We start from the raw sequence: 23,389 nt of genomic DNA on the forward strand, positions 1-23,389 counted from the left end.
CACAAGGTAGCCCCGCCCTAAAGTATACTCATCTTTTTGAACTTTTGTCGCATGAAAAGGAGTCAGAATATCAGTTATAAATGTAAATGCAACTCAAATAATAATTAGTCATGCATTGGGGGCTTCTGAGAAGCAAAAAAAAATAAGCATAATAATGAGTAAACCTCCATTTGCTCAGTATGATGCATACATGTCTTTATGCAGCTCTCTTTCTCAGATTCAGTAGCTGCAGGTTTAGTTCCTTGAAAATGACCAAAGCTAAACCTAAATGGATGGAATAAATGGATTTGAAAGGATTCATATTCGATAAGTGGATTTGGATGCAATATAATACTATCGAGTCCCAGCCCTGATTATGGCTCGCGTATACGACAGACTGTCTATGAGACGTGGACGTAGTCATGGTGACCTATCGGTTTGTGGACTGCGTTTCTGAAGCACTGAGTTCGTCATCTTGGTATTTTTGTAAACCGTGAATTAGAATGTGGAGGAACGACGGGTGGATCTGTTTACAATGTTTTCTGAGATAATAAATCAAGAGTATCAAGTATGGTCATTTTCTCAGACTTCTATTTAATCAGAGGAGTCGCCCCCTGATGGCCGGCAGAGAGAATAACAGTTTAAGGCTCTCCAGAGCTGTATGTTGCCGTTTGAAAATCTGTATTTTGTAAACTGCCTTTTACAACATCACGTCTGATACTTTACCGCCATGACAGTTGTCAGAGTACTGTGAGAAAGAGTGTGTGTGTGTGTGTGTGTGTGTGTGTGTGTGTGTGTGTGTGTGTGTGTGTGTGTGTGTGTGTGTGTGCCGTTCCCCCCCCCCCCCCCCGATGGAGCCAGCTCCTCTTGCTTTCCATGCCAGAGATTAGAGGAAGCCTGGGGGGCTTTCGACCTCCCCTCCCCCCCTTCCTCTTTCTGGGGCCTCTCTCTCCTCCATCCCTCTCTGTCTGCCTGTCTCTCTCTCTCTCTCTCTCACCCCTCCCTCCCTGTCTCTATCTCTCTCTGGGCCCCCCTTTCTCTTCCTCTCTGCCTGTATCTCTCCATCTCACTCCCTCCACCTCCCTGCAGTCTTTCATCATATTAACCCCCTGTGTGCCAGAGCCTGAGGCACACTAATGATTTCTAAATGGGTAAATCAAACATGGCGACCGCCCTGGGACAGAAACGCACAGAAAACACAAACACATGCCTTGTAAAAAAAAATTATTTTTTTTACTCTTTTTTTACTTCTTTGATTTTAGCCCCTTGTTTCTTCATCTTTAGTGAATATAACATGTGTTTCTCTCTCTATAGCAGTAAAAAGGTCGAGTCAGAGGGCGGGGCTAGCGCTGCTAAGAAGGATTCCAAGAGGAAGAGAGAGTCGTCGGTCAGTGACGACGTGGAGGTGAAGTCTCCACCCCCTTCACCTCCTGAAGATGACGACGACGACGGTGTTCAGGTACGAGACTCAACTCTACGGCATCTTTTAAAAAACAAACAACAAAAGTCTTCAAAGTGGCGTCTAATACCGCGTCGCAGCAGAAAAGCAGAAGGCCGTGAAACCTTTGCACATCCCTCAGTGCCACAGCCAGAAGAGGCGGAAGGCGCCGAGCCAGGAGACTGTTTGTGTTGTAAACTGGCCTTGTTGACGGACCAAGCAGACGGGCTCCGCTGCCAACTTCCCATGATGCATTATCAGCAACTTCTAAGCTGCTGCACACGTTTTGTTTTTTTTTCATTGTCATTTCTTTGTTTGTATCCCTCCTCAAACCTTTGGATCAATTCTTTATGTGCAAATGTAATTATGTGCAAAGCAAACAGAGTAGCATCTGGCTATTAGCCGCGCAAAGAGCTGTGGCTCTCGTTCAAAAAGGAACGCACCTCCGCAGCAGTATGTCCTCTTTAGCCTTTCACCGCTGTAGTGCTTTACACATCCTTGTTATTTGGTAACATTCTGGGCAACGCAAATTGGGTGAAGTCAATATGGATATAAACGACACTGGACCATATGGAGCAGAATAATGAATAATGAGAATGAAGTGTTTGTTAGGAGAGGACAGTCTGGTGAAGAGCGAGCATACATAACGCCGGAGTTTCCTCCAGCCATCTCTGATTTAATTAGTGTTGCACGGCGTGCCGATACCAGATACGTATCTCAATGTCCCGCCATTAAAAACGCTACAATACCCCATTGTATTGGTGCTTAAAAGTCTGACGGTGTTTTAATAAGAGTTGGTGTGTGTGACAGCGGGGCAGTGTTGTGTGAGCAGATCTGATAGAGGACTGAACTTTGCAGCAGTTGGAACATAAAGTCCAGGTGCAGGATTGAGCTGGCATAGCTAACCAGAAGGATGAGGTCAACACATGAAGTTAAAAGTTACTTCTCTGAGCTTGTGTCTGGATCAGCAGAACATTAAAAAAACAAGGAAGTTAACTAATTAGCGACCAAATGTTCTGATAAATTGAGTCTCTTTTCTGAATCTGTCGAAGCAGCTCCTGTAATTTATCCAACACATAATCCACCAAAGACCACGCGTCTTATTTTACCGGGTTTCTCAGGAACCTGAAGTGGACTGCAAGGAAAAGTGACAATTGTGATTTAATTATTATGTCCTCCGTCCAACAGAAGCGTCGTTCAAGCCGTCAGGTGAAGAGGAAGAGGTACACAGAGGATCTGGAGTTCAGGATCTCAGAGGAGGACGACAGCGGAGACGACTCGCCAGCATCCAAGTCGCCGACGTCGTCATCACAACAACAGGTACAGATTCTCTCTCTGTTGTTGGTTTGCTTCAATGATGGGGGCGCAACGGGTCACAAAACTCCACCCATACACATCGTTTTTCCCCATGTTTTGCTTTGGCGGCGAGTAAACAGTTACCAGACTTCTTTTTTTTTTCCGTCACCAAAAATACAAGTCGATGTAAACAGTATTTTAAATGTTATCCGGTTCTGTAAATACACATAATTCAAATGATTTGGAAATGAAACAAAATAAACACCTCTTGACATTAGTAGTTTTACTGATGTATTTATTAGAGCTTGTGTTATGAAGATAAACGGGTCATAATTCATCTGTTATTATTTTATATATTTTATATAGCTCCTTTAAAAAACTGGAGTGGTCAGGATTCAATTTGAACACCATAACGCTGTAATTTACCCTTCATCCAATACTAATTTTTACTGAACAGAGCTTGAATGCAACATAGTGGAACTGAATGGTTAGCGGTTAGCTCCACCGCTGCTAGTGTCCTTTAGCTCTCCTGCTGATTTGGTATTAGCATCTTCAATCTCCTGATTGATTTCCTGAATATCCACCAATAATGATCAGCAGTGAATGTCTGACATGATGTAGTTAAATTACACGTGTTATAGACAAAATGTCACATTCTTTTCCCCTAATTAAAGTAAGAGTAATAGTTGTTGGCGGAGGGATTCGACAGTTCGGACGAAGCTCAACACATTAGCTGTTCTGTGTTTCCAGGACGTAGTCGAGGCCGAGGGACCCGTCGTGGAGAAGATCATGGGCAAACGTACCGCCAAGAAACAGGTGAGACACTCAGACACACACACACACACACACACACACACACACACCGGCCCGAGTCATGGTTTACGTCATCTGATTAGCCGCTCCCCAGCTGGCCTAAGAAGATTACGCACACGCAAGCACACACACACACACACACACACACACACACAGCTCAGATGCCGTGTATTCACTTGGTAAGCGGAGATGTTGTATTTCATTATGTGTGTATGTGTGCGTCTGATTTGACTGTGTGTGTGCGCGTCTACCCGGTTTTGTTTTCGACGGCTCGTCTAAAGAGCTCATCCCTGAGCCAACACACACGCACATCCAGTCACCAGCCAACTTTTCTTTGCTAGCCAGCTGCCAACGGGTTACCACACACACACACACACACACACACACACACACACACACACACACACACACACACACACACACACACACACACACTCCATTCACAGTTGACCTCGGGCTTGGCACACAGCCAAAACCACAATGCTAGCTACGCCAGACGCCAAGCTAGCGTTTCCTCAGGCAGTGTGTGTGATTGATGATTCATGGCATTACAGTAGTAGTAGCAAGGGGTGTGTGTGTCTGTGTGTGTGCGTGCGTGTGTGTGTGTGTTACAGTAGTAATGGTGAATGGAAGTGGACAGCTGCGCCTGAAAGAGCTACTGTTTTGGTGTTTCCCTCTCACATAGAGGAAAACATAACGGCCTTTTGAACAGTGGACGATGAATGTTTCTGCGGTTATAATGTTTGTGTTGTCAGCCGCATGATTTTAAATGGGTTTTACTTTGACGAATAATCTGTTTCCAGATTTATTTGTCAAAGCTTTCAGTTTGATCAAAATGTTGCAGCCCACACAGCAAATGTCCTGGAGACAGACAGGAAGTGAATGAACGATCCTTTCCCTCAGTGTGAGGATGTTGAGTGCGACGCGTGCACGACGCATCATTGGAGCTGCGGCTGCAACGTTCTGGAGCAAAACTGACACTGCAAAATTTATTTTCTGTAATCTGAAAATGAACATTTTCACCCAAAACTTTGTATATTTTAAAGTTAAATGTGCAATTAGATTCACTGAAGCTAAATTCTAGATCTATAAACTATTTATTGCTCTAAGAGTTTCTTTTGGATCAAGCTGAAAAACATTTGTAGTGTAACGTGTTTGACCTAGTTTATCAACAAACTTCCTGTCACGTGACTTCTGCTCACATCACAATGACGATGCTGAAACAATATATCGTGCAGCTTCTTCTTTTTTTTTTTTTTTGTCCATCTCATCACCATTCATATCTACGTGTTTGTGGTTAAATTGTTTACAAGAGTCGAAAATGTCGAGGCTAGCTAAACAAAGTGCACCACATTGATGTACGTTTTTCCCCCCAGCTGGAGTCGGGGGAGGAAGTGGAGGTGGAGGAGTTCTACGTCAAGTTCAAGGGCTTGTGAGTAATGCTTTTTTTTTCACCCCCATCTACCTCGTTTGTCTTCCACAGTACCACTTCCTTTTTTTTGATCCATACGTGTGAAGACCTGTATTCTTTCCTTGTGCTAGAAATCCACTCTTACATGAATCAAACAAAAGTGGTGATCGTAGAACAGTCGTGTTTGGACAGCAAAAAAACTAAACGCATGCAAATGAGCGCGTCGCCAACGTGATCGCCAGTGTTTGAATCACTCTGTGTCTTTTGCGTTTCAGTTCGTACCTCCACTGTCGCTGGGCGGACTTGGAGGAGCTGGAGAAGGACAAGAGAATACACCAGAAGGTCAAGAGGTTTAGGGCCAAGCAACAGCTCAACAGCTTCATAACGGAGGTAAGACCTGGTCTTCCAGGAACACGGTACTGGTGTGTTCCTCCGGTCTTTAATTATCTCGCTAAAAATTGATTCATAGCAGCTGCATGCAGACACTGAAGTCGAGCTGCTATATTTGTGAGGTTCTGAGTGAAACAGGAGGCGGGACCTAACGTTGGGAGGAATTTTATTTGATGTTTGAAAAGCTTAGCTCATTGATGGATGTCTCATAACTGTCCCATATCTACTCCCAAAAATTTCAACCAATGTCAATTTCATATCACGATTATCCTGCCAAGATGTGCTTAAAACTGGTGAACTCGACAGTCACTCATGATATTTATGATTATCTCAATTAAGGAGATTTACCGTGATTAACTTATTCTATTATTATTGATATAAGCATGCGTCTTATTTTGTGTTCCAGGAAGAAAAATATTATAATATTGGATTTTGATACAAAAATATGAAGAAATTTATATTTTTTTGCAATACATTGTTGTAATACACATTTTTCATCTGGACTTTAAGTGCAACTTGTATGATAAAGCACTGATCAGACATGCAGGACGCAACGTAGCTCAACAGCTTTCTGAACGGGGGGAAAAGGAAAAATGAGTGTGAACATGAAATCACACGGCCTCGCCCTAATCCACGCCGTAAAGCAGCGCACCATATAACCGCCTCCCTGCTTCCAGCTGTGTAACTCCTTTCTGCTTTCTGTGCAGATGGACGACGAGCCTTTCAACCCGGACTACGTGGAGGTGGACCGCGTCCTGGACGTTTCAGAGAGCACAGATGAAAACGGAGAGGTGCTTTGATCTCTCCCGTCATCTTTCATGTGTTTGAGGCCCCCCTCCCCCCTCCTCTGCACCCACACTCACCCAAACCTCCCCCCCTGTTTGTGTCGTGTTCATGTGCAGACGGTGACCTTATATCTGGTGAAATGGTGCAGCCTGGCTTACGAGGACTCCACCTGGGAGCTGAAGGCCGACATCGATCAGTCCAAGATAGAGGACTACGAACGCATCGCAGCACGCACACCCAACACTACGAAAATGGTGAGTAGCTGTGTGTGTCCGTGTGTGTGTGTGTGTCCGTGTGTGTGTGTGTGTCCATGTGCGCGTGCATGTGTCGGGTGCTATATGGGTCCCGGCCTCCTCCCGGTAGGCGTGTTTGTGTGTGTTGGCCTGCTGCCCCGCTGCCTGCTCCTTCCTCCTCCAGATTTACAGCTCCCTTAACTGCTCTCCACAGGGCCACGTTCTTGTGGTCTCACACTCAAACACACACACACACACACACACAGACACACACACACACACACACACACACACGCCCTGCTCTTGTGGCCAAGCCAAACCACTAACAGTCTGTTTAATGCTGAACAGAAGCAGCTGACTGGCTGTGGTCTCTCCCTCATCACTCCGTTCTCTCCCCGTGTCCATCTATTTAACTACCGTTTCTCCTTAAAGGAGTAGTCCGGGGTTTTTGAAGTGTGATTCTATGAGGTACTCCTCCATAGTCAGTGTATTACCTGCAGTAGATGGAGTATGGATAATCAGACAGGAGGACCAAAGTCATGTACTGCTGTGGACGTATTCAAAGGTACCAAAATCCTTTGGGGGGAAAAAAAAATATATAATTTTACCTCCAGACCACAGGAGTTGCTTGCCCCCCTCCGTCAGATAGTTTGTGTTGAGTAAAGTCTATATGCTGATGAAGGTGGGTGAAAGCTTGGTAGGTGAGTTGAGCTTGAAGCTGTCATAGTCAATATAACAACTAAATTTGTTGTTAATAACTGAGGGTCACTCAGTTCAAATGCAGCTCAGAAATACGTCCTTCTCTTCCTGATTCAGAGGATCCTGCTGATGGATCCTGTTATGGTACAATTAATCCCAAATTTAAGTCGTAAAAGAAACACATCCTCAACTCTTCGACACGGTCATTCATCCCAGAGGAAGAATGAGGATGCAAGTCCTCAAGCTAAACCACTGTCCCATCGATCTCATGTGGAACCACATGTGGCTTTAAAAGGGGTGCAGGGCTTTGGCCCTCTATTGTGAGCCCTTCTTACCCAGCAAGGACCCCGTTTACGCTCTTATTCAAATGCTCGTTTTAACGCGTCGTTTCCTGATCTGCTCCAGGATCGGCCTCCTGCAGCCGAATGGAAGAAGCTGGAGGGCTCCAGGGATTACAAGAACAGCAACGCACTCAGGGAATATCAGCTAGAAGGCCTCAACTGGCTAACCTTCAACTGGTACAACTCGTAAGTCACACTTCACTTTATGCTCTGTTGCTCCTGCCAGCCTGCACATGTGATGGCACCTCATATAAAAGTCTTAAGGGGACATTAAGTGGCCCTCCAGCACAGCGTGGCCTAAGTTCTCCCATCGGTGCCGTTCTGATGGTCTGCAGGCTCGTCTTCATTCAGGAGCAGATAGATAATTGCAGTAGAACTTGAGTCATTGCATTTATATCTTCTCTTTTTTCACATGCACCTAATGTTTCTGATGAATGAATGCAAGTCATTCATTCATCAGAGGCGTGTTTCAGGTCTGGAAAACAATTACAGGGATTTAATTAAGTCTTCGTAACATATTCCAACTTGTTTTTTTTAAATGTTTTGCATTAGATCAAAAAGCAGAAATTAGCTTGAATAAGTCATGGAAGCATATTGATTAGTCATGTAAAAGTAATTTATCAGTTCCGCAGTGAGACAGGCTGGTATCTGGTCCTAGTTCAGTGTCTCTGTCCCTCGTTCACTCTGTCCTCTTCGTCCGTCCTCCAGACGTAACTGTATCTTGGCTGATGAGATGGGTCTGGGAAAGACCATCCAGTCCATCACATTCCTCTATGAGATTTATATGAAGGGCATCGAGGGGCCGTTCCTGGTCATCGCCCCACTCTCCACCATCCCCAACTGGGAGCGAGAGTTCAGGACCTGGACCGAGCTCAACGCGGTGGTCTACCACGGCAGCCAGGCCAGCCGCAAGACCATCCAAGCCTACGAGATGTACTACAGAGACACGCAGGTAAGCTGGCTGAGACGGGGCGACTCGCCTGTCCTCGTAGGGTTTCCTGTTTAACCGGAACTTTTTGGTATAAAATATATCTTTTCTTACAACAAGTTGCAACGAGATAAATGAACAATTTACTCAGAGACACAAGATTGGAACTTTTAAAATGTCAGTTCAACTATCCAGTCCCATTAAAAAAGAGAATATTGACAAAGTTATTGAAAAGAGTAATTAAATCATTTGCTTGGTAACAGAATAAATTACAAATCAATGCAAATTTAAGGCACATCAGCGTTGGCTTCACTTTTCAGGAGTAGTAACTTCCCATCATCAGAATACTAAATGTCTGTTGCAGTTTTACGTCACTCACAATGTGATTGGTCATTTCTGCAGCCTCGACGGTGGCTTAACCTAAATTGCGGCGGCTCACAAAGTGTAAATTAGAAATAAACGAAGGGACTTAACAGGATCTGAACATCCTCTTAGCAGCTCTCCGTGAGAAATAACCAGGATGATGTAGCTGAGCACTAGATGCTGCTGTGTGAGGAGGTCAGCAGATCTGGACACCTCCTCTTGGGAGAGGGGGGGATCTCCAGCCAGCTGGGGATGGACGCTCCTCCTCTGCTGTGTAAGCTCTTTACAGTCCTGTAGCTCTAAGCCCGTATTGTACAACGCTGGTAACATCTCCCGGTGTAACCTGGGCCACCGTGAGCCGCCGAAGAGAATAAGCTGTAGTAGCGTCCTCGCGAGCTGCTTGTTCCTAATCCAGGCTGAGGTAATCCTCAAGGTCGCAGTGGACCACGTGGCCATCTCTCCTGGGCTGCCGTCTTCACTACTTACAGCAGCTACGTAGGAAGACTTCCTGGTCCACAGTGTTTGTTCCTGCCGTATCTCAGACGGCTGTACGATAGGAGGGGGAGGGAGGGTTGAGTAAATAAAACGGGCACAGAAACAAGTGGTAGATGGTGTTTTTTAGCTCAAGTTTATGGAGAAGACGGTGAAATTGACCAACTTCTTCTTGAGCCCATATTCCAGAGGTTAACCTCGCAGGTTTATAGAGCTGCAGTGGCCCAGAGTCAGTTTACATTTCCACACTGGAATGTCAGGCTGGGTATTGTTAAACCGAATTATATCGGTCCTTTCCCGCTATAGAAGCTCTGTGCTTTACGGTGGTCGCTCCGTCACCTTAGAAGAGAGAACGAGACAAACATTCACCCGATGGTAACATCAGAAATGTTTCAACACAACACATCTTCATAGATCTCTGTGAAGTTCACAGGAAGTGATGTAATGCAGCCCCGGTGCGTTTCATGTGGAGTGAGCACTGCACCAGACTCCCATTTAAAGAAAAAAAAAGTTGTCGTCAGCAAAAAGATCATCAACCAGCTTTAAAAGTGCTGTATTTTCTTTTTAAATCGGAGCTGTGTGGTTCATGTGGATTTAGAAAAAAGGATTGATGATAAATATTTTGGTGTGGTGGCAGAATGAGTGTTTACTTCATTTCTTTTGTTGGCTAATAATGAACTGATACCTCATCAATCACAATAATAGCCTGTTTACATTAATAACAAGATGCAGAATGTTACATAATAAAGGATTTGACATTCCCCTACCTTTTATTTTTTGTCCACCCCTCCCTGCAGGGTAAGGTAATAAAGGGAGCGTATCGGTTCCACGCCGTGATAACGACCTTTGAGATGATTCTGACTGACTGTCCGGAGCTCCGCAACGTGCCGTGGCGCTGTGTGGTGATAGACGAGGCGCACCGCCTCAAAAACCGAAACTGCAAACTACTGGAAGGACTTAAAATGATGGACATGGTAAGTGGCGGTCAGGAGCTGGGGAGAAGCTCGGTTATTATCACATCAGGCTTTACCTCCTTCCCTGTGGGGCTTCAAGTCCTGCAGATGTCATGCTGTCATCTGTTTTAGAAACTCTAACTTTCTCTAACCCTCCCCCTCCAGGAGCACAAAGTTCTGTTGACGGGAACTCCTCTCCAGAACACCGTGGAGGAGCTCTTCAGCCTGCTCAACTTCCTGGAGCCCGAGCGCTTCCCCTCTGAACAGACATTCATGACTGAATTTGGAGACCTGAAGACTGAAGAACAGGTAAGTGGACTACCGAGGAAGAAGGAGTCGTCCTTTTCAACTTCCTGTGGTTCCTGTCTGAGTGTTGACACTGTGTTTGTGTGTCTCAGGTTCAGAAGCTGCAGGCCATTTTAAAGCCCATGATGTTGAGACGACTCAAGGAGGATGTAGAGAAGAATCTGGCCCCGAAGGAGGAGACCATCATTGAGGTAGGACGAGGTCTCAACTTGTTAGCTGTTCTGGGTGTCACGTTTCAGAGAATGAGAAATTAGTTGAACTCTTGTTGTTGTCGTCGTCGTCGTCAGGTGGAGCTGACCAACATGCAGAAGAAATACTACCGGGCCATTCTGGAGAAGAACTTCGCCTTCCTGTCTAAAGGAGGTACAGGAGGAGGTGGAGGCGGAGGCGGAGGTGGAGGAGGGGCCAACGTCCCCAACCTCCTCAACACCATGATGGAGCTGAGGAAATGCTGCAACCATCCCTACCTCATTAATGGTACACACACACACACACCTGCAAAAACGCATTCAGATTGAACAAAGAAAACATTTAATGTTTTTCATTTCCCCCGTTGAATTTAAATGATTTCCTTGTGTCCAGGAGCGGAAGAGAAGATCGCAGAGGAGTTCAGGGACTCCCACGGCGGCCGGGCAGACATGCCAGACATGGCCCTCCAAGCCATGGTCCAGGCCGCGGGCAAGCTGGTCCTCATTGACAAGCTGCTGCCCAAACTGAAGGCCGGCGGACACAGAGTCCTGGTGTTCAGTCAGATGGTCCGCTGTCTGGACATCCTGGAGGACTACCTCATCCAGAAACGGTGAGAATGGATGGATAAATGACAAAGCTGCCCAGTGCAATCTGAATTTGAGATCAAAAAGCCTACGACGTCTTATGGTGTTGACTTCTCTGGAGCTGACTGATGGTGACTCGCATCCTGTCCTCCCATTCATGCCCAGATATCCCTACGAGCGTATTGACGGCAGAGTTCGTGGTAACCTGCGACAGGCAGCCATCGACCGATTCTCCAGACCCGACTCTGACCGCTTTGTCTTCCTGCTGTGTACGAGAGCCGGAGGACTCGGCATCAACCTGACGGCAGCAGACACCTGCATCATCTTCGACTCTGACTGGAATCCTCAGAACGACCTGCAGGTAGGAATGGCTTCATGCTGCAGTTTATTTTTCTAGGACTCGTTAGAGCGGAGGAGTCCGCCACCCGCCCGTCTGCTGTATGTCTGCCAGCCACATTAAGCTATGGTCCACTGGACCGTATCGGCTCTGCTGTAGCTTCAAATCTGCAGCTGAATGTACGAGTGAAGTCTGTCTGTAGAACAATGTTTCTGAATCTCTTGATTGCTTCCTCCAGGCTCAGGCCAGGTGTCACCGTATCGGCCAGTCCAAGGCGGTCAAGATCTACCGTCTGATCACCAGGAACAGCTACGAGAGGGAGATGTTCGACAAGGCCAGTCTGAAACTGGGGCTCGACAAGGCCGTTCTCCAGAGCATGAGTGGACGAGAAAATGCCAACAGCGGGGTGAGAGGCGCCACACAATAACGATATTAGATTATTTGCAATATTAGCATCCGTAGCGTCGCGTCGATCGATCCTGGTGGTGAACCTGCTCACTGCTGCTTTTTGTAGGCCAAACCTATTGAGCGTTAAAATCTCTTAAGTGGATGTGGTACGATATGATATAATGTTTCATTATCCTGCTCAAGTAATTGTTTCATGATATTATCCTGATCATCAAAATATACTTAAAACTCTTAAAATAGCCCTAAAGCACACCAGTATCACTTGAGGTTTTTTAAAGAAACAAATGTTTTTATCGTGTTACACCTCCTTAGGGGTCTCCCTGCATAAATAGGATAAAAAGGCTGTTCAGTGTTCATCAGTCATGAGTATGACTCATAATTAGTAAAGGATAATGAAGAGCGATATGGCCATTATTTCACGTGGCAACGGTCAACGTTCCTTAGCATTTTGGTCGGCCTTACAAGAAATTACTTCGAGACGAAGGAATTGGAACGCTGACTCATGTCTGGGTTTTCGGACTCATTCCTGCAGCGCTCCCTGCTGGATACATTTCTGTTAGTGCTCAACAGGGCACCCAAACCTTACAGATGCTAATCAAACAAAACCTGATAGTTCACATATTTTCACTTCGTGCTTGTGTCCTTGCTGACGACACTCGTTTCTGCTTCCAAGGTCCAGCAGTTGTCCAAGAAGGAGGTGGAGGACCTGCTGAGGAAGGGAGCGTACGGAGCTCTAATGGACGAGGAGGACGAAGGCTCGAAATTTTGTGAGGAAGACATTGACCAGATCCTCCAGAGACGAACCCACACCATCACTATCGAGTCTGAGGGCAAGGGCTCCACCTTTGCGAAGGTAAAAACTGGTAAAATATTCTCCTGACTACTGACTCTTCTGCCTGATTACCTGGTATTAAACCGTTTGCTTTGTCTGCAGGCTAGTTTTGTTGCAGCAGGTAACCGGACAGACATTTCTCTGGAGGATCCGGACTTCTGGCAGAAGTGGGCCAAGAAGGCTGAGCTTGACCTGGATGCCATCCACGGACGGGTACTACACGCAAACGCACATTGGCGCATTCACACACACGTTCAACTAGGGCCGTGAAACAAAAACAGCTACAAGGTTATGCACCAATCACATTGAATGAATTCCACAGACATTAACCATCAAACAGATTATCTCATGTTGTCTTATAAACAAATGAATACAGACATATCAACACTCTGGGAATAACTCGTACTCATTCATGTTGATGCAAAACTGAATTACTTTGCCTTATTTTCATGGGGTTTTAGGGGGTAACGTGTAGGCAACGAAAACCACATGGACGTTGATTGCCATGGCAACGATCAAAGCATTCGGGTCAACCTCGCATTCAACTGTACATGCATATCGCCAACACAAGTACCCACAAACACACACACGATGAAGAGAACAAACACACGATGTAGAGAACAAACACACGATTTAGAGAACAAACACACACACACGATGTAGAGAACAAACAAACACACACGATGTAGAGAACAAACACACGATGTAGAGAACAAACACACGATGTAGAGAACAAACACACGATGTAGAGAACAAACACACACACACACTCAACGATGTCCCCTTACGGAAAGAGCTATCACCACGAGCTAAGAGGAGGAGGGAGGGAGGGACAGGAAGATCAGGAGGGAGGCAGAGGGATAGAGAGAGAGAGAGATTAATATTGACAGTTGGGAATCTCCTCTCTTCCTTTAATTACCCATGTTTCCCTGCTCTCGTGTGCGTGTTTGAGCGAGAGCGAGTAAGCTGCTTAGCTCCACTTAGCGGAGCGCCGATGCCTGGAGGGTACAGAGATATCACTTAGCGTTCACACACACCGAAACACGAGCACATTCTCTCACACAACAACGCTAACGGCCGTCTTTTATATTCTCTCTCTCTCTCTCTCTGTCTCTCTCTCTCTCCATGTCCACTTTTTGTATCGTTGTTTTCCGTCCCTCGCCGCCTCTCTAGTGGAGGGTCCTCCACCCGAACACTTAATCCGCCTCCGCCGGCGTGAATACGGGGGCTGCTCCCCTGGGATTTCTTATTGTGTGATGTTAAAATGGAAATGACTGCAGCGCTCTGTGATAATTGTGCAGCTAACTACTGCCCTGTTTGCGCATATTAATGCGATTGCAAACGGGGGCCGGGGGGGGAGGAGAATCAAATTAATTGAACAAAAATGTAATTCATTAGACAACATAATTAATGCCAGTTTGTCTGAGCCGGACAGAAATTTTCTCAGCGTCAGGAATGAAACACGGGGTCGAATATCCAGTTAGTCGGACGTTGTGCAGACTATGTTCACGCTAAGTAAATAAGACGAGGTCGCATTTTAGCGTGGATCACGATAACGCATCAGTTGGGGGAGTTTGAGGTAATTGTTTAAGATAGATATGATACTTTTTTTTGCGTATGTTCTGTATATTTTGAGGATTATTTGTTGTTAATGAACATTTGAATATATTGAATGCTTTGTGTCCATTTTTTGTTTGACACGTTCGAAGTACACTAAACTAAAATTACACAATCCGGATAATTAGATTATTTTCAAGTCAGTCATGAAAATATATATGTCAAACTCACATCATGGTAGAGACGTGGGAAATAGGTTGTTTTTCTGTGTCTTTGACACAATAAAAATAGCTGCATCTTAACGAAATGTAAAGGGATTCCAGTATATTTTTAGCATTTAAGAGATCTAAGTACATTTTGATGATTATCAGGAATTTGTAGTTGAAACCATGTTCTTGCTAAATGATTAAAAAGAAGGGAAGACATCCACAGACCTAACATTCTCCCTGAATCCGTCTCCAGAACACGTTGGTGATCGACACGCCGAGGGTGAGGAAGCAAACTCGCCACTTCAGCAGCGTCAAAGAGGACGAGATGCTCGAGTTCTCGGAGCTGGAAAGCGATGAGGACGAGCCGAGCAAACCCATCTCCAAACCACGACGACCCCAAGACAAAGCTCAGGGGTACCCCAGATCGGAGTGCTTCAGGGTGGAGAAGAACCTGCTGGTCTACGGGTCAGTCACGTATTCACACTTGCTGTTTAAACACCTCTGACTTGTTAACAGGAAATGTGTTGTAGAATATTATATTTAAGGCTTATATTACTTGTAGAGTAATAGTACAATGCAGTGAACAGAGAAAATCGTTTGTTTTTAAATGCATACATGATGGAAATGAGTGCTTTCTTTACTTGCTAAGAGTTGTAAGGATGATAACGTTCATGTCTGAGTCCTAACCGTCAAGGTACAGCCAGGTATCAGCCAATCACAGATAAATATATCGGTGAATACGCCGGCTTATACGCAGATATAATAAAACAGCAACTTTTGAAGAATCTAATGTGGTCAGTGCTGCTAGAAGGATTCAGAAAGGGTGTCATTACATAGTCGTTTGCCAGTAGAGAGAAAATAAAATACACAGGTGAATGATGAAATACACAAATGCCAAGATTACAATAAGGAGTTAAAAAAACAATAAAATAAGCAGATAAGTGTGTTTTTAAGAAGAGACTTCAAAGAAGACGGGGAATCAGAAAACCTCCATATCATCGGTCAGGTTCGATCTACTAATGCACACAGATCGGCACACTTAACCACAGACGGCGATTATGGGGCGCGGCGCCCGTTTTCATGGCCGACTTGGCGTGACCGCGTGTGCGTGACCGCGTGTTAAGGAAGAACAGTGGTGCTAGTGAGATGTCAGCGTTGTTATTGTTACAGTCTAGCCTCGTGGCCCGAGGCTGTAGGACACAAAAAACACACTGTCCCCTCCTCTCAGCGCTCTGTTGTCTTTTCCCATCATCCATCTCACCCTCATCCACCATTTTAGCCCGTCTGAAATCATTCAGAGTCGCATCACATGGTTCACTGGAGATTTGGAAGCAGCGCTGGAAAAAAAGCCAGTTGGGTAGAAGACTGATGTGTGAGGGAAAGCCTGGTGGCACTAGTGAGGATCACCTAGTGATGTTATTCTTTGAAAACATTCAGTTTAATATATCATGTTAGCATTGAGCAGCTTTCACTTGATTACATTTGTTTGTCAGTAGTGAATCAAATATTTTCTCCTCCTTAACAAGTAAATGTACCACCAGAATCACCATTTATGAAAGACATAACACACTTAATTTTAGTGCATTGTGTGTGCAATACTGGAGTGCATGGTTGTTATTGTTACAGTAGGCAGGCTGGGCCATATGGCTTATGAATAAAATATGTGTGATCGTTCTAACCAATCAGAATTTAGAGGGAACACAGAGGCTTGTATATCATATTTAAAAAGGCTTTAGTTTTGAAATCATCATCAGAATGTCACGATAATGTCTTGAGTGACCCTGAGGTCGTGTTGAAGTCGGTCTAGTCGCTGGAAATGTATTCTTTATTATTACGTTTAAAGTATTTCGTGAAATTCACTTTAGAGTGATTGAGATAGCCACAGGAGAGCAAGAGAACTGCCGTCACTTACGACGGCGTCGAACCATGCGTCCATACTGCAAGTGTATTCCATTATATTGTGACTTCTATAATGTACATTCAGCGCGTATGGAAGTAAAATTAGTTAATAAATGTGCATAATGGTGTTAGTTATTGCAAATGTCTTCCATCTAATGTTCCACAGCCTCTACCACGTTGTGCTCTTGTTTAATAATAACACCCGTTTCAACGTTGTGTATTTAATGTAATCTGCTGACGCATTGTCCCTTCCTGTCTGTTTATAGCTGGGGACGGTGGGGGGACATCCTGGCTCACGGACGCTTCAAACGGCAGCTGAAGGAGGCCGACGTGGAGACCATCTGCAGAGCCCTGCTGGCCTACTGCCTGCTGCATTACCGTGGAGACGAGAACATCAAGAGCTTCATCTGGGACCTGATTACCCCGAGTGCAGACGGGACGACCAAGACGCTGACCAACCACTCTGGTAACACACCTAATATATACGTGCATGAGCACATCACAACGTGGGGCTGGATTTATGAGAATCTCACTAATAATGGAACTCATAATATTAAAGTGATGACTTTTTAATTGCGTACAAGACCTGATAGTAATTAGGGTAATAGCAGAAAGAAACCTCATAAAGGACTCCTGTTGGTCCCTCTGGTTTCACTGTTCTGTCATACTGGAATTAAACAAAAGTCTAACCAGTGTAGATGACCTTATTTGGAGTGTTGATGGAGCAGCTACAATGTTAGCATAGCCTAGCATCATCAATCCAGACTCCATTCAGAAAACAAGCGTTTCAGGTCGTTGCAGTTGTCGTTGCAGACAGACCTAACAGAGCATGACTTCAGACTTTTTACTGATCCTCATCATGATGGAGTTATTTTAGCATCCTTTTGATCTGGTTATTACTATTAAATCACAGCGAAATAGTTTGTTCTGGGTTCCTCCAGCTGTGGTAAACCAGCTGACGTGTGTCTTGCTGGATCCAGTGAATCCAGCTTGGTGAAATTCACCGAGCACCTCTGGATGATGTCATGAACCCAGACAGGATGCCGTTTGGTTTCTTGGGGTACCTGGTACCGAGTGGTTATATATTTATTATTTATTTTTAAGATTTATTTATTGTGCTGGACATGTTTTTGGCTAAATTGCAACGTTTCTAGGTCGTCAATTGTCGAAGCCCCTCAGCGTTGTCTTATCTTCTCTTCTCATCCCTCCCCCCCTCTCTCTCTCTCTCTCTCTCTCTGCAGGTCTCTCCACCCCAGTCCCTCGGGGCAGGAAGGGCAAGAAGGGGAAACCCCAGGCCCCGCCTCCACAGACCCCGCGAGCTGATTGGCTAGCCAGCTGCAATCCGGACCACTTACTGCAAGAGGATAGCTACAAGAGACACCTCAAACATCATTGTAACAAGTAGGGAGTTCTCATTGAACGACACACTCAAAACGAAGGGATTAGCGGTTAAATAAGCGCTGACGTAGCGCTAACGTTGGTGCAGCGACGCTAACGTGCACGGAGGCTGTGGCGCGACGCTAACGTGCACGGAGGCTGTGGCTTTAAAAGCAGGACGTGGATACAAGTGGCAGGTGGCACAACTTTAACAGCCTAACATGCTCGATTTGCTCCGCGGTCAGCACTCACTCCTGTCGTCACGGAGACGTGCCTCCATCGCAAGATTTATTTTTTGTTTTACTTCTTTTTGAGGGGGAGTGTGTGTGTGTGTGGTTGTGTGTGTTTCTGGCGGTGTGCCAGGCCAGGTGCAAGGCAGGCAGACCTGTTGGAAGTGGGTGAAAGACGTGTGTGTGTGTGTGTGCGCGCACACACATACACACACACTTGGGGGTGATTATGTGGTGCCATCTGCTAGGCTGGAGCACAGCGTTGTGTGGCTAATCAGGCCTGGCACATTGATGGATGAGCTCACACTGCCTGCCAACAAACACACACACAAATCGCAACTTGTGATGCCATTGACACACACACACACACACACACACACACGCTGTAGAGTGAGTTGCTACTGGCTGGCTTTAAAACCCTTCCCCCGTCTTCGCTGCCTCTCCAAACTTTCTGTTCCCTCCCTTCCCGCGCCACTCGCCGGCCTTTCAGTTATTTCCCCTCCTGCTCCTCCTCCCCCGCCTCCCCTCCTCCGACTCCGAACGCTGTCATTGGCATTAAATCCCGATGACAAATCTGGTGACAAATGTTTACAGTGGAGGCAGATCTCCCAGATAACGGCACTTCCAATGTCAGAAAGATCAAATCTGGCTGTGGTTCTTGAGCCGCGGCTGCAGTGATTCATGTGATCGGGGGGGGGGGGGGGGGGTGCGATGCTGGGAGAGCAGCTGTAACATCTGTAACTCTCATCCAGACAACGTGGCCACACATCTGACAGCAGCTGTAGAAAAATGCTGAGATGCAGTCGTGAGTTATAGTTTCTGCAACCCGTATTTCAGCAGAAGAAAACCTCGGGACATTTTCCATTTGAAGAGTTTTACATCACAGTGCTTCAGCATTTCTCTGCGGTGAAGCCTCCAGTAGAATCAGGCCAGTGTGAACGTCATTGTCAGGTGTCCCTAAAACATCTCTCAGGGCTTTATGAGGGAATTATACAATTATCTATTCTTGTTTCAAAGTAGGTTCGTGAAAAGCTTTCAGATCCACACATTTTATTTCCACTTTATTCCACTAAATCCACTGATTTATTTTTTTTTACAAAAGTTCCACAAATTTTATATTTTCAATTTTATCATAGTTCATAGATTGCGTTCTAATATATATATATACAAAAAAAAATTAGAACCAAAAATGGAGAACCTCTCATTAGATGGTTGTCGAAAAAAATGAATCTATCAATCAGCAGAAATTAATCCCCCAAAGATGAATATAATTCTAAATAATTTCAGTAAAAATAACTTTGTATCGTTGGGTTTTGAAAACAAGTTGCGGTTGAATTTGGAAATTTCTTTCACTGTTTAATGAAGTTTATTGAGAGCATATTTTTTAATTGATCGCTCAGGAAAACGTATCAGTTTTAATGAATTCATAATGAAAATAACGGCTGTTTGCTGTGTGATGCCTCTCCTAAAGGACAACGATGTTTGGTTTCGCAGGGTGCTGCTGAGGGTGAGGATGCTCTATTACCTGCGACAGGAAGTCATCGGCGACCAGGCTGAACGCATTCTGGAAGGAGCTGACTCCAGGTCAGTAAACGCCTCTTTTATCTGGTGTCCCCTTCCTCATCCTCCCACACGACAGAGAACACAATCCAACATTTTAGGCAGTTTTATTTCTCCTTGTCTCTTACATTTGTGTCTCATAGTTCTACTTTTCTCTTTCTGGATCTGAAAAACAAGACTAGATTCTTGTTTGTGGTTTGTTATACTAACATCACTCATTGTTCCCTTTCTGTGCCGCCATTTTCCACCGAGAGTTTGTAACTTTGTCCGCACTTTGTTTTAAGTATTTTTCCTTGAATGCAACATCCTGCTTGTTTGGAGTCGACGGGAAGGCTTTCATGTATTGGATGCGTTATGAAAGCGAGTTGAGAGCTGGATATTTACATGAACGTGTGATGAATTATTACTGGAGTGTATTTCTGTCTGTTCCAGTGGCCTCTTTGGCAGAGATCTGTCTATTCTGACAGAATACAACACAGTGACTTCATCTGGGGAAACAAGCTTTTTATCTCCAGTTTTGACCCATTTAGAGTTTAAAACATTTTTTATTCTCCACATTTTGACAAGCTATTGTTTTTTTTTTCTTCTTTATCATTTGGTGTACGCCGTTATGGAGCATGGCTGTTGATGCAAAGGTTCACGACAGCTCCTTCGCTGCTTCTTTCAACGCTTCCTCCTTCTTTTTCTCCGTCGAGCTACACTTTTCTTGCCATCTGCCCATCTCTCTCTCTCTCTCTCTCTCTCTCTCTCTCTCTCTCTCTCTCTCTCTCTCTCTCTCTCAGCAGTCCACTTCAGTCTCTCATCATCGCCCATCCCCCCCTCATCACCCTTTCACCCAGATGTGATTGCATTTATAATGTGGATCACGTGCACTTCCATGTTGATCTCTCTCCCCTCCCCAACCCTCCCTCTCAATGGCTACTGTGACAGACCCCTGTGTGTGCGTGTGTGTGTGTGTGTGTGTGTGTGTTCGTGTGTGTGTGTGTGTGTGTGTGTGTGTGTTCGTGTGTGTGTGTGTGTGTGTATGTGAGCGCATGCCAGACGTGAGCATACGGGTTGCCATCGTGCCAACATATGCCAGGGGGATTTAGCATGCCAGTCTTGGCGTGTGTGTGTGTGTGTGTGTGTGTGTGTGTGTGTGTGTGTGTGTGTGTGTATGAGTGTGTGTGTGTGTGTGTGTGTGTGTGTGTGTTGCCAAGGCCGGGCATGCTGCTGTTTGCCGAGATAAGGGACTGTTTCCCTGGTTTCTTCTCCCCTCCTGTCACCCTCTGTCTTTCTGCTTCCATTGTGTATTGTACCCCTTTCTCTGCACAACTAGCTGGAAACTCCATTTTGTACCGTCTTTTTTCTATAATGGAGTTTTTTTATTTTTTATTTTTTGTGCCACAACACAGAATCAACTCTGCAAAAACCTTCCTCATTAAAACTGATTTCAGTTGTCGTTTCCATGCATGCACCTCCATAAGCTGATTAGTCTGAGTTTAGGTAACATCGGTGGCAACAACGTATCGCTCTTAAAGGGACAGTGTGTAACATTTTAAATAATTTACTAGCTATAAATAGGTCCTCCATAAGTGTATAATTACCTCTGCCAATAATCTGATTTATCTCAAGCAAATTATTTGTATTTACATCGGATGGGTAAGGCTTCCATGTCGTTCCACCATTTTGAAGAGGAGCGACATGAACGCCTAAACGCGGTTTCGTTCAGAGCCAGCGTGAATGAAAGGAGATCACATCAGCGAGAGGTGCTTCCGGATGTGCAGGACCGGCTCTCCCCCGGGAGGACAGCGACATTTACAGACTATTTCATCCGCATCTCGTGATGCAGTCATTCTAAGCTTTCTAACAGAGCCCTTCAGGTTCCTGTAAAATGAGCCGTCAACAGGCACCAGCAAACGTTACTTCCTGTTTGGATTATTATTCCTTTTTCATGTAGTTTCCCATTAGAAGGTTCATTGAAATGGAGGAAAAAGCTGCTCAAGTGAAATACAACATATAGCTTAATAACCCGGTTGGCACATTAATACTCCCTGAACGTTTTGGTTGTTTTTATCAAACGGCTGACATCTTTGTTAACCTGATTATATCACAAATGGCTCGTAATCTTCCTTTTTTGTTTCCTTTGTCTGCTCTGAAGTGACTGTTAACAGTGTAGTCTGGTCAACATGCTTTGTTTCTTTCTACCACAGTGAGCTGGATGTCTGGATTCCTCAGCCGTTCCACGCCGAGGTCCCAGCCGACTGGTGGGACAGCGAGGCCGATAAATCCCTGCTCATCGGCGTCTTCAAACACGGTAAGAAACCCGCACCAGTAGGCTTGGGCAACGATACCGTAGACCACGGTATTGAGATTTCAAACACCATCATGAATCCAGATGCTTAACTTTCTATCACGCTGTATTGATGCGATGTGTTGTGGTGACCAGCGGACGCCACCAGAGGTCAGTGTCTCTATAGTGTAACAGGAAGCTGAGCTCAGAAAGATTGAGACTCAGTGTTTCCGTCTTTTGTTGCCTTTAAAAGCTGATAGTTTATAGTCTGGACCTCGGTTTTGGTTAATTTTGCTTTCGACGTCCAGAGTCTCCAATATCAGCCTCCACCAATCAGCTGACATTGGTTCTAAATAGTATGATTGGTAATCTCTCTGAAGAGCCAATCGGATGACGCATCAATGCGATGGTGGGCCGACATACCAGCGTTTACGATTTATACCGTATACCCCGGCTTCATGAACGCATGGAAAAAAGACGGACACCACCGGAGCCTGCACACTAGGGCTGTTGGAATGAACTTCGGGAATCGAATATAATTTGAATGGTAAAAACATCAGTACTATTCGAATTAGTATTTGATTTTTTCCGATCTCAGGAGGAGCAGGATGTACGTCAGAAAGTAGAGCTGACGGTGAGACGAGGAGAGCGTAGCCATGGCAACGGGGACACAGCGTCCCCACGAGAACGGCAATGTGTTTTTTTTTTTTTTTTTACTTTCTTAATTATTACTGATCTAGAAAGCTCACCTGTTGGTGATTCAACATATTTATTGGTAATGTTTGCCCCGAACACGGCGAACACAAAATGAACATCCCCCACAGATAACATGTCAGCACCTTCACAGATGATCTACTGGCTGCAGCAGGCATCACGCTAGCAGACACAAACACATCACATTCAAACTCATCCCAGCCACTTCTGCCACCACCGGTTGATTGGTGTTGCCATGGCAATAGCGGAACGCAGCTGGCAGGCCCAGTGTGCTACCGGGAGTGTGATTGATGGCCGGTTTCACCGCGAGCTGCCAGCGTGTGCTCTGCTTTCGCAGGTTGTTACAGGTGTTAACGTTATAATAACAAAGCCAACGTCGAGGGTGAAATAAAATCCGCTCTCCCCGTTAAATGTTAACCTGGTTATTTGGATCGCAGAAGTTGATGCACCTTTGGATGGTGACTGTGTGTGCGAGGTTGTGTGTGTGTGTGTGTGTGTCTGTGTGTGTGTGTGTGTGTGTGTGTGTGTGTGTGTGTGTGTGTCTGTGTGTGTGTGTGTGTGTGTGTGTGTGTGTGTGGGGTGGATGAAGACCCCTCATTCATATTAATTTGGCATAATTGTCATAATTTTATCATCATTGCCACCCTCTATGATTCAATTAGGACACACACACACACAGGAGTAGAGGAATACAAAGGAGCTCACCCATAGTTAATCATAATCCTCATTCACTTTGGAGGCCCTGAGGGGGGGGGGGGGGGGGGGGGGGGCTGGAACACACACACACACACAT

At 45.3% G+C, this 23,389-nt stretch overlaps 1 protein-coding gene across 2 annotated transcripts in view; it reads left to right on the forward strand.

Annotated features, from left to right (window-relative positions):
• The window catches only part of chd7 (chromodomain helicase DNA binding protein 7), a 66,186-nt gene that overhangs the window by 33,675 nt on the left and 9,122 nt on the right, over positions 1–23,389 (forward strand). For both annotated transcript variants that reach the window (XM_084008869.1, XM_084008870.1), the window contains exons 5-27: positions 1,294–1,438; positions 2,606–2,737; positions 3,464–3,529; positions 4,903–4,958; positions 5,213–5,327; positions 6,035–6,118; positions 6,230–6,367; positions 7,451–7,572; positions 8,095–8,338; positions 9,967–10,143; positions 10,288–10,431; positions 10,521–10,619; positions 10,716–10,905; positions 11,011–11,227; positions 11,367–11,562; positions 11,777–11,944; positions 12,620–12,799; positions 12,881–12,991; positions 14,798–15,009; positions 16,710–16,909; positions 17,685–17,844; positions 19,545–19,634; positions 21,803–21,906. In XM_084008869.1, coding sequence (XP_083864995.1) covers positions 1,294–1,438; positions 2,606–2,737; positions 3,464–3,529; positions 4,903–4,958; positions 5,213–5,327; positions 6,035–6,118; positions 6,230–6,367; positions 7,451–7,572; positions 8,095–8,338; positions 9,967–10,143; positions 10,288–10,431; positions 10,521–10,619; positions 10,716–10,905; positions 11,011–11,227; positions 11,367–11,562; positions 11,777–11,944; positions 12,620–12,799; positions 12,881–12,991; positions 14,798–15,009; positions 16,710–16,909; positions 17,685–17,844; positions 19,545–19,634; positions 21,803–21,906 — 3,350 coding nt within the window. The remainder of the gene's footprint in view (positions 1–1,293; positions 1,439–2,605; positions 2,738–3,463; positions 3,530–4,902; positions 4,959–5,212; positions 5,328–6,034; positions 6,119–6,229; positions 6,368–7,450; positions 7,573–8,094; positions 8,339–9,966; positions 10,144–10,287; positions 10,432–10,520; positions 10,620–10,715; positions 10,906–11,010; positions 11,228–11,366; positions 11,563–11,776; positions 11,945–12,619; positions 12,800–12,880; positions 12,992–14,797; positions 15,010–16,709; positions 16,910–17,684; positions 17,845–19,544; positions 19,635–21,802; positions 21,907–23,389) is intronic.

This window comes from Eutrigla gurnardus (genome assembly GCF_963514095.1).
Source record: "Eutrigla gurnardus genome assembly, chromosome: 4".
In the NCBI taxonomy this organism is placed as follows: domain Eukaryota; kingdom Metazoa; phylum Chordata; class Actinopteri; order Perciformes; family Triglidae; genus Eutrigla; species Eutrigla gurnardus.